The 11,290-nt window shown below is 41.6% G+C and overlaps 1 protein-coding gene across 1 annotated transcript; it reads right to left on the bottom strand.

Moving 5' to 3' along the window:
* Positions 1 to 2,220: 2,220 nt before the first annotated feature.
* Positions 2,221 to 6,906, bottom strand: LOC131190297 (uncharacterized). Its single transcript, XM_058167560.1, has 2 exons — positions 4,688 to 6,906; positions 2,221 to 3,545 (listed from the first exon to the last, which is right to left on the bottom strand). The coding sequence occupies exons 1-2, from the start codon at positions 5,421 to 5,423 to the stop codon at positions 3,034 to 3,036; spliced, it is 1,248 nt and encodes a 415-aa protein (XP_058023543.1). The 5' UTR covers positions 5,424 to 6,906; the 3' UTR covers positions 2,221 to 3,033.
* Between the last annotated feature and the right edge of the window lie 4,384 nt (positions 6,907 to 11,290).

Genomic DNA, 11,290 nt, shown 5'->3' with positions numbered 1-11,290 from the left:
TAACATTCCCTTGGCCCCCACTTTGGTGGGTTGGGTAGGTATGACTGTCCTTTAAATAACCTGATCCCAAGGCATTTAGGGCTTTAAAGATGACAATCAGCAGCTTGAATTGGACCTTGAAGCAAATTGGCAGCCAATGGAGTCCTTGCAGGAGAGATGACACATATGCACATCTAGGCCCGTACAAAACCATGTGAGCCACTGCATTTTGAACCAATTGAAGCTTCCAGATACTTTTCAAGGTCAGTCTATGTAAAGAACATCGCAACAGTCAAGATGGGAGGTAAGTAGGGATGACTATGAGCAGGGATTGTTGGTCCAGGAAAGGGCATAACTGGCACACAGCCCACAGTTGCACAAGGGGCCTCCTGGCCACAATTGCCACCTGCTCCTTGAGCAAGGGTCATGAGTTTAGGAGAACCTCCAGATTATACACTGGATCTGTCTGGGGCAATGGTACCTCATCCAAGACCAAAGGTGGCAATTCTCCATGAACCAAACAACCTCAAACCCAGAGCCATTCCACCTTGCCAGGGTGCAGCTTCAGCCTGTTGCTCCCCAACCAGCCTTTAACAGCCTCCAAGCACTGCAAAGGAGACCACGTTTGCTTAAATTCACCATGGGCTTAAGATACTTGATACAGACTAGAACATTGGGCGCTATCTAACACAATGAAATGCAATGGTGAAAAAAGTAAGGTTCTACATTTAGGCAAGAAAAACCAAATGCACAGGTATGGTATAGGTACCTGGCTCAATAGAATAGTTAACTGTGAGAGAGATTTTGGAGCACTAGTGGACAATCATTTAAATCACGTATCTTTTCTTTTATGTACACTGAGAGCATATGCACCAAGACAAATTCCTTGTGTGTCCAATCACACTTGGCCAATAAAAAAAAATTTATATTCTAAATATGAGCCAGCAGTGTGCCGCAGCTGCCAAAAAAGCCAATACAGTCCTAGGCTGCATAAACAGAGGGGTAGAATCAAGGTCACATGAAGTGTTAATACCACTTTATAATGCCTTGGTAAGGCCACACTTGGAATATTGCATTAGTTTTGGTCGCCACGATGTAAAAAAGATGTTGAGACTCTAGAAAGAGTGCAGAGAAGAGCAACAAAGATGATTAGGGGACTGGAGGCTAAAACATATGAAGAACGGTTGCAGGAACTGGGTATGTCTAGTTTAATAAAAAGAAGGACTAGGGGAGACATGATAGCAGTGTTCCAATATCTCAGAGGTTGCCACAAAGAAGAGGGAGTCAAACTATTCTCCAAAGCACTTGAAGGCAGGACAAAAAACAATGGGTGGAAACTAATCAAGGAGAGAAGCAACCTAGAACTAAGGAAAAATTTCCTGACAGAACAATTAATCAGTGGAACACCTTGCGTCCAGAAGCTGTGAATGCTCCAACACTGGAAGTTTTTAAGAAAATGTTGGATAACCATTTGTCTGAAGTGGTGTAGGGTTTCCTGCCTGAGCAGAGGGTTGGACTAGAGGACCTCCAAAGTCCCTTACAACTGTTACATGCAGATGGGAGTCATTAACATATTGATATCTCAGTCCATGGTGGCAGATGATCTCACCCAGAGGCTTCACGTAGATGTTAAACAGAAGTGGGGAAAACTACAGGACCCTTCAAAACAGCGACTGAGAACAACCAGAGAGGAAGAAAGGGAACCATATTCTGTGAAATGGGTCATCACATTAAAAGGTCATATCGTTCGTTCATAACAAGTCATGTGAACACAGCAATTGTGGGTTTTTTTAAACCTGGCTTTGGATTTGCTGTGAACTCAGCCCACAAGGACTTTAAGAGAGCCACATTCATTGGTTACATATATGAGAGATCTGGAAGGAGAAGCTAAGTCAGTTCCCTCCAGTCCAGCATTCTGTTTGCAAAGCAGCCACTTAAATTGCTTCAGGGGAGGTTATCAGTATATGTGAAAACAACAATTCTTCTCTATTGATTGTTTCCACTAACTGGTAAAAAAATAAAGCCTGGTCATAAGAATTTGAGAAGGAATAGTTGTGAATGATACATACCTAGCATATACAAACACATACAGTATACTATAGGGCAGGGGTCTCCAACCTTGGCAACTTTAAAACTTGTGGACTTCAACTCCCAGAATTCCTCAGCCAGCAAATAAACTCTGGGAGTTGAAGTCCACAAGTCTTAAAGTTACCAAGTTAAAGTTACCAAGGTCTTAAAGTTGCCAAGGTTGGAGACCCCTGCTATAGGGAGTCCTTGACTTATGACCACAACTGAGGGCAAATTTTCTGTTGCTAAGTAAGACAATTATTAAGTGAACTCTGCCCCATTTTGTGACCTTTCTTGGAACAGTTAAGTGAATCACTGCAGTTATATTACTGTCATATAACATGGTTGTTAAGTGAATCTTGCTTCCCCCTTGACTTTGCTTGTCAAAGGTCATAAAAAGGCGATCACATGACCCTGGGATACTGCAACCATCATTAATTGTAAATCAGTTGCCAAGTGTCTAAATTTTGATCACGTGACCATGATGATGCAACGGCCGTAAATGTGAAAAACAGTCATGAGTCACTTTTTTCAGTGCCGTTGTAACTTCAGTCACTAAACGAACTGTTGTAAGTCGAGGACTATCTGTACAAACAATACACGGTTGTGAAAATATGCCAGCGTTTTGTTCTCCAATACCTGCATTTGGATAAAGTCTCTCCAGAAAAAGCCCCAAATAAGCAGTCAGCTGGATTTGGTTGTAAGGAAAAGGAAGGCTCCTATCAATAATCTACTATAATGTCTTTTCTGAAGTTTCTTCTCTTTTTCCAAACCAAACTGTCTAGAATGTACATGATCTCTCTGTTCCACAGGATGAGCAAATTGAGAGTGGTTGGCTCCACCTCTTACTGGGCAAGATAAAATTACTATTAAAAATCCCTGAATTTAGCACTTTAGAAAGCACTTTCCCCCCCCCTCCCTTCACTTCCTGACCACACATCTTTTCCATTCAAGATAAAAGTTTTTTAGTTGAAAGAGAGACAGAAATTACTTGTTTTCGTTTGATTCTAAAAAGACTCCAGCCGTCACTTTCTGTGCAGGCTGAGACGGTGGCAATATCCTGCTAGCCATACGCAAGGCCTCTGCCACAGATGCCAGGGCATCAACCATTGGATGGAGGATTTCCCTGGTGCGCTGAAGCTCGGCTTCAATCATACCAAGTTCCTTAATCCTAATCTCTCTCTCCAACTGGTTGTCCCTAATCCTGGCCTCTCTATCCAGCTGGGCCTCCCTTGCTTGGGATTCACGGTTTAATTGGGCCTCCCGTGTCCGGGCCTCTCTGTCCAGAAGCATTTCCCTCAGCACTGCTTCACGGAAGTCCCCAGCGTTGATTTCACTTCTCTCGTGAAGAGCCTCCATGGTCTCCCAGGTCCTCCTATAATCGGTCATGATCTCATGCATCATCTCCTCGTGCGACCGCCTCTTCCTCTCCCGCATAGATGCCATCCTTTCTGCTGTCGTCAGGGGATGACCAAAGGACTTCTCTCGCCTGCCTCTACCTGTTAAGGGGGAAACAGGTTAGGTATCCAGACAATATTATCTACCGCTCAATGAATCCGTCCAGTTAGTTGGCCCGGCAAAGGGGCAGCAAAGGTGAGGTAGCCTGAGATTGCTGGATTCTCTTATTTTCCAGGAACAGGGATCAATGTCAGTCTACCATCTGATATAGTTTAAGTAAGTTCAAAAACTTTCTCCTCCTTCTCTTTTCCCCATCACAACTCTATGAGATGGGTTGAGCTGAAAGAGAACGACTAGCCCAAAATCACCCAGCCAGCTTTCATGCCTGAAGCGGGACTAGAACTCACAGTCTCCCTATTTTAGGACAGCACTTTAACCACTACATCAAACTGGATCCCAATCAGTGGTGAGTTTCAATTTTTTTTTACTATTGGTTCTGTGGGCCTGGCTTGGTGGCCATGGCATGGCTTGGTGGGTGTGGCAGGGGAAGGATACTGTAAAATCTCCATTTCCTCCAGATCAGCCAGGACTTGGGAGGCAGAGAATAAATGGGGGTGGAGCCAGTCAGAATTTTTACTACCGTTTCTCCAAACTACTCTAAATTTCCGCTACCGGTTCTCCAGAACTGGTCAGAACCTGCTGAAACCCACCTCTGCTCCCAATGTATCTATCACACAGCCAATCATTTTGATAAAGTGGAACAGAGACTGCAGAGAAAACAGCTGATTGGTTGCTAGAATGAAAATCTAACTTGCCTCCTTACCAACTATTTTTTACCTTTCTTTGATCTTGGTCAAATGGCTCTCATTCTCCTCACCCCGCCCCCCTTTTTTTTTAAAAAGTACATCAGAGAAACCACAGGTCCATTTGACTATCTTGGAAAGCTGAGATGGGAATGTACAACACTTACTTTTAGCCTGGCTCCTTCTTTGAACTTAAATCTCAGATGGCACTTGTCTCCCCACCTGTATCTAATTTGGGCTTCTAATTAAGAGAAAATTCAGGTCATTTCTGTCATTTTTTTTTTTACAAACCAAGAGCTAATCTCTATTTTTGTGGTATCTCAGGCAAATTCCTAGACGTTCTCACAACTAACTTAAACCCAAGGTTATGAGATGGCTGAAGAGCTAAGAGCACCAATTGAAAAACAAAATGCCATTGAAGAAAAATGGCTCTTGCTCACCAGTAGCAGTGTGGTGCCCATCTTCACTGCAGCCTGGAACGGGTTGCCCACAAAAGGGCACCGCCTTCTCTTCAGGACATTCCTCAACTATTGTGGTTTCAATCACGTTGGGATCTACCACTGTCACTAACCCTCGTGTGATCCCCATGTTCGGTTCGGTTTCCGTGTCTGTGTCTGCATCCATACTTGAGAGGGTGTTTGGGGGCGTCATTTGGTTGCTCTCTTCCTCAGAGGCCTGGGCCTCCATGTCTTTTGCATCCTCGCTTTTTACCACCACCCGCATGGATCCATCCATGCTGGCCAAACTCCGGTTGGTGGTCCTATCCATTTCACCTCCAAACATTTGATCCAATTCTCGGAAGTAACGGCAAGACACGGGCTCAGCTCCAGCACAGATCTGGGCATCTTTGGCTCTCCGATAACTTCGCTTCAGATCCCGGGCTCGGTTCCTACACTGCGAAGCATTGCGCTCGTGACCCCTGGCTATCATCTGGGCTGAGAGATCCTCGTAGATGTCACTGTTTGGTGGCCGGTTTTCAATCCACCTCAAAATCAGCAATTCACCCCAGAGGGCAAGGAAATCTCGCGTTTCTGTCTCTGACCAAATTGGAGCCCGAGGCTGCAACCGTTGGCGAGGGGTATGTGGCATTTCTGCTTGAGCCTGATTAATGCAAACTCCACAGTGCCCAAGTGATCTAGAAGCTACCTTTGGGTAGATAATAAACAAAGGTGGCATAGAAGTGCAGGACCCAGAAAGAAAGCCAAGATGGAACCTTTTGCCTAAGGGAGCGTTCACACGAACAGTTGTTAGTCAGGAGTAACGTCGTGGGTGGAGCTTCGATCCGGACTTGGAAGGGTCTCTTTTAGACACTCGGAAGAGCCAACCTCCGCTTGCAACGTCAGAACCACCGACCATTGAAGGGGTTCTTGTTGGGGAAGGGTGGAAACAGCCACGCCGTGAGCCAATAGACAAAGCGGGGAGGTGGAGAGCGCTGCTTCTGCAAACAGGAACAGGAAAGCGTCGCGGCCAGTGTATCGCAGGCAGCTCCGTCCGCGCGTGGGGTAAATGGTCAGAACTGCGAGGTGAACAGGATCTTTCCTGCGGTGGGGCTGCCTGGAGAGTTTTATCTCCCGCTTGCTCCCATTTTCCTACATTCTCTGGGCTTTCTCAGATGATTTGTGATTTCGGATTATCACCGAACTTTTGGCTTTCGAAAAATGTTTTAATGTTAGATAAGTTGTATATGTAAAATTGAATGAACTTTAGTTTTTGTGATTTGGAAAAATGGAATTTAAGGAAAATGTCTGAATTTATATTCTGAGGTGAAAAGGGAGTAAGCGCACAAACATGCCTACCGTTCCTGTCATATTGTTTTTCTTTTCTTCTTCATATATATATATATATACATATATATATGAAGAAGAAAAGATATGCTTATATATGCTTATAACTCGTAATATTTACTCAAATATGTGTTTATATACTATATAATCTTTTTGTATGATACCTACATATATTGTTGTGACGAAATAAATAAATAAATAAATAAATAAATAAATAAATAAATAAATAATGGGGAAAATATTTGAATAGGAGGATTTAGAGTCAGGGTCAAATATTAGAAAAACGATTGATTTGAAACTAAAGGGTTTAATTTGGAAGAAGTAAGAGAAGGGGGGGGAGAAAAAAAGGAACTGATTAATGATTAGATCTCAGGGCGAAGGATAAGATTAATTATACAATACAAAATAAAATAAAAATTAGAGAGAAAAAACATTAAGACAAAAAGTGAAACATATAAAGTGTGTTGGAAGATAACGAAAAGTTGTATAAATTTGGAACTTGGCCAATACTCTGTTCAGAAAAAATGCATTGTATGTTTGTTAAAAAATAAAAAACTTTTTTTTTTTAAAAAAAAAGAAAAATCTAGGAATGTTCGTGCGCGGAATGCGGCTTGGCTGTGATCTATATTTAAATAACAGCAGGGTTGCCAAGAGCTTTTAAAATCGTGATGCAAAGCAAAAGGCTGTATTTTTGTTTCCACGTTTGGAGGGATTTAAGGGGGGGGAATTATCAGGGGAGTGTAAGAAAGAATGAAGGCGAGTGGAGAAAGGAGATGATGCTTTCTAGAACTTCATGGAAATACTTATTTTTTTAATTTATTTATTAGAATTTGTCAAACAAAAAGGAGAACAAGAATAAAAGAATAAAAACACAATGGCAGGGAGGACAGGCATGTTAGTGCACATATGCACACCTCCTTTATTGACCACTTAAGGCCCACGGAAGTCAATTTATGACTGAAACTGTAATATATTAAAGCGTGTGGACGCGCTGTTCCTGGTCAACTCTTTCAGACTTTTCTGTGGCTAATTTTGGCTGTTGACACCTCAATTGTAAGCGGCTGTTGACACCTCAATGCCCTATACATTGTAAGCCGCCCTGAGTCTTCGGAGAAGGGCGGGGTATAAATGTAAAAAAAAAAAAAAACTGTAGCCAAATTGCCTCGGTTGCCGCACCTTGGGGTTCTCTTTAAAAAAAAGGGCCATGGGGGGATAAGATGCTAACTAATAAACTACAATTATTTCTGATGGAGCTTCCAAAACAAACTTTTTTTGAGAAAAAAAAATTCTTCAGAGGTTTATCCAATTTATTCATTCAGAAAAATATGCCTCACAAAGAAAGGCATGTCACTATCTGCATGAGTCTTTAAATATTAGATTTTTGCAAGAATAGATGGTTCTGAAATGCTAAGTGGGACCGAGGTCCAGACCAGCTTAGCATTTGGTTGGGAGACTACTTGAAAAAGCCAAACAAAACACCATCCTATATTACTATATTTTTATTCTGCCTTTTTACTATATAAGGTAAGGGTAGCAAATATTTATTTATCTAATTTATATAGCAGTCCAAGTGTGAGTCTGGATAGTGTACATACTACACAATCTCCCTTCCTCCTCTTTTCCCCACAAGTAGGTTCCACTTGAGAGTGACTTTTTTTTTTTAAATTTATATCCCGCCCTTCTCCGAAGACTCAGGGCGGCTTACATTGTGTGTTATCCTATTTGTATATTTATATACAAAGTCAACTTATTGCCCCCCCCCCCAACAATCTGGGTCCTCATTTTACCTACCTTATAAAGGATGGAAGGCTGAGTCAACCTTGGGCCTGGTGGGACTCGAGCCTGCAGTAATTGTAATTGCAGGCAGCTGTGTGTTAATAACAGGCTGCATTAGCCTGTTGAGCCACTTCCCAGCCCCTGGCCCAAAATCACCCAATTTTCATGCCTAAGGGCAATCTAGAACTCAGTCTTCTGATTTTTAGGCCAGCACCTCAGTAACTTGTTTTTAAGAGGGCAATGGCCTGCCTACTCCAGCCAGTGCTCTTCAAAGACAATCCTACTGCTATCAGTGCTAATAGCAATAGCACTTTATAGCCCCCTTTAAGTGGTTTACAGAATCAACATCTTGCCCCCAACAATGTGGGTCCTTATTTTACCAACCATGGAAGGCTGAGTTTAATGCAGGTGGTCCTTCCAATAAATGAGAGTAGTCCTTCACTTTTGACTGTAATGGAGCATGAAATTTCCATGGTAAATGATAGTTCTACACGGAAATACCCACATAATTGGACTGGATTTTTACTACTTTTTTTACAGTGGTCATTAAACAAATACCACAGGTGTTAAGTGAACATGGCAATCATTAAGCAAATCAATGTATTCCCATCAGTGTTTTTTTTTTGCCAGTTTCTGGCAAAAAAGATGGCAGTTTCCATCTCGAAACAAACAACCTTCTCTCTAATAAACAATTTGGTTTCAGAAAAAAAATGTCTTGTAATCTACAACTTCTCCACTGCAAAAACATATGGACTACCAACTTTGATCAAGGAAAAGCAATAGATGCAATCTACATAGACTTCTGCAAAACTTTTGATTCAGTAGTACATGATAAACTACTCCTCAAACTAAAATCCTATGGCATTTTGGGACCTCTTCACAATTGGATAAATGCCTTCCTGTCAAACAGACAACAAGTGGTCAAAATTGGCAACGCTGTATCTAATCCTGTTCCTGTCAAAAGTGGCATTCCCCAAGGTAGTGTTCTTGGACCAACACTCTTCATACTATACATAAATGATCTCTGCGACCTCATCTCAAGTTATTGTGTTCTCTTTGCTGACGATGTCGAACTATTTAATACCACTAACAATACTTCTACCCTTCAAGAAGACCTTGACTTAATTTCCGATTGGTCTAAAACTTGGCAACTCCAAATCTCAGCCAGCAAATGCTCAGTCTTACATATTGGAAAAAAGAACCCTAACATCAAATACAAACTTGATGGACATTACCTGATGACCCCCACCCTGTCAAAGATCTTGGAGTTCTCATATCAAATGACCTTAATGCCAAAGCCCACTGCAACTACATAGCGAAAAAAGCCCTAAGAGTTGTAAACCTAATTTTACGCAGCTTCTTTTCTAAAAACTCTACACTACTAACTACAGCATACAAAACATTTGCCAGACCTATTCTTGAATACAGCTCATCCGTCTGGAACCCATACCACATCTCTGACATAAATACAATAGAAAGAGTCCAGAAATATTTTACTAGAAGAGTTCTTCACTCCTCCGAAAACAACAAAATACCTTATACCAACAGACTTGAAATCCTGGGATTAGAAAACTTACAACTCCGTCGACTTCGACATGACCTGTGTTTAACACACAAAATCATCTATTGCAATATCCTTCCTATAAAAGACTACTTCAGCTTCAATCGCAATATTACAAGAGCAAAAAATAGATTCAAGCTAAATGTCAACCGCTTCAAACTTGATTGCAGAAAATATGACTTCTGTAACAGAGTTGTTAATGCTTGGAACTCATTACCTGACTCCATAGTCTCTACTCAAAATCCCAAAATCTTCAACCAAAAACTGTCTACTATTGACCTCACCCCATTCCTAAGAGGGCTATAAGGGGCGTGCATAAGAGCACAAAAGTGCCTACCGTTCCTGTCCTATTGTTCCCTTCATCATATCAAATTGATATAGTTGATGCATATTTGTTTACATATATGTATATATTTGCTTCAAAATATGTTGTTTTATCTATGACAATTGTTTGTGTATACTGTTGTGACAAAAAGAAATTAAAAAAAACATCTCAAATTGTCACATGACTAAAATGCTGCATTTAATGTTGCTTTCATTGTCTTTATTCACCTTGTTAATTTTGTGCTTTTAAAGAAAATTACCACCAGGCTAGATCAACCTATCATACCATTCTATCCAGGAATCTGCTACCGTAGTGTGACCTGCTAGATGTATTTTCAAGCTTACAAGCCTAGGGTAATAGTTTCTTTCCCAGCAGCTAGTATTATTGAAGGTAGATGTAACACAGTAAATAGCTATCAATACTGGAAGTTATCAATATATCAAAAGATGACTATCAATACTGCGAGTCACTGATGGATCATTCATGAAACTGACGAGTTTAACCCTAACTCATCACCATTATAACTGCCAGCAGCTAATTCTACAATCTAACTATATATTGTGGAAAAATGTTTCTTTTGGGGGGGGTGTCTGTGGAAATGGGGGTTGCTTTACATTTGATGGATGACTTTGCTGGGTTCTAATATTGGCCATGACAGGGAAGAAACCTGAAATGTTCTCTATTATTTCAAACATTTTTATCATGCTTCATCTTGTTTCTTTGTTCCAACCTAGAGATTCAGTTGCTGTTTGCAGTATGTAAACTTTTGCTTAAATGGATGCTACTCCAACCGATTAGATATAGATGGATACAGATTAACAGAGTTGGAAGGGACCTTGTAGGTCATCTAGTCCAACCCCCCACCCAAGCAGGAGACCCTACACCATTTCTGATAAATGGCAGTCCAATCTCTTCTTGAAAGCCTCCAGTGATGAAGCTCCCACAACTTCCAAAGGCAAGCTGTTCCACTGGTTGATTGTTCTCACTGTCATAAAATTTCTCCTTATTTCTAGGTTGAATCTCTCCTTGATCAGTTTCCATCCATTATTTCTTGTCTGGCCTTCAGGTGCCTTGGAAAATAGCTTGACCCCTTCCTCTGTGTGGCAGTCCCTCAAATACTGGAACACTGCTATCATGTCTCCCCTGGTCCTTCTCTTCACTAGACTAGCCATGCCCAGTTCCTGCAATCGTTCTTCATATGTTTTAGTCTTCAGTCCCCTAATCATCTTGCTTGTTCTTCTCTGCACTTTAGAGTCTCAATATCTTTTTTTATAGTGTGGTGACCCAAACTGGATGCAGTATTCTAGGTATGGTCTTACTAAGTCTTTATGGAGTGGTATTAGTACCTCACCCCGTTACATGGCAGCACTAGGGATTCGAACTGCCGAACTGCCAACCTTTTGATCGACAAGCTCAGTTGTCTTAGCCCCTGAGCCACTGTGTAAATGGGGTGAGCTCCCGTTACTAGTCCCAGCTTCTGCCAACCTAGCAGTTTCAAAAGCACGTAAAAATGCAAGTAGAAAAAATAGGGACCACCTTTGGTGGGAAGGTAACAGCGTTTCCATGCGCCTTTAGCGTTGAGTCATGCCAGCCACAT

This window comes from Ahaetulla prasina, chromosome 2 (assembly GCF_028640845.1).
Source record: "Ahaetulla prasina isolate Xishuangbanna chromosome 2, ASM2864084v1, whole genome shotgun sequence".
NCBI lineage: Eukaryota > Metazoa > Chordata > Lepidosauria > Squamata > Colubridae > Ahaetulla > Ahaetulla prasina.
Note: the sequence above shows the minus strand (reverse complement) of the source record. Positions and strands in the feature narration are given on the sequence as shown.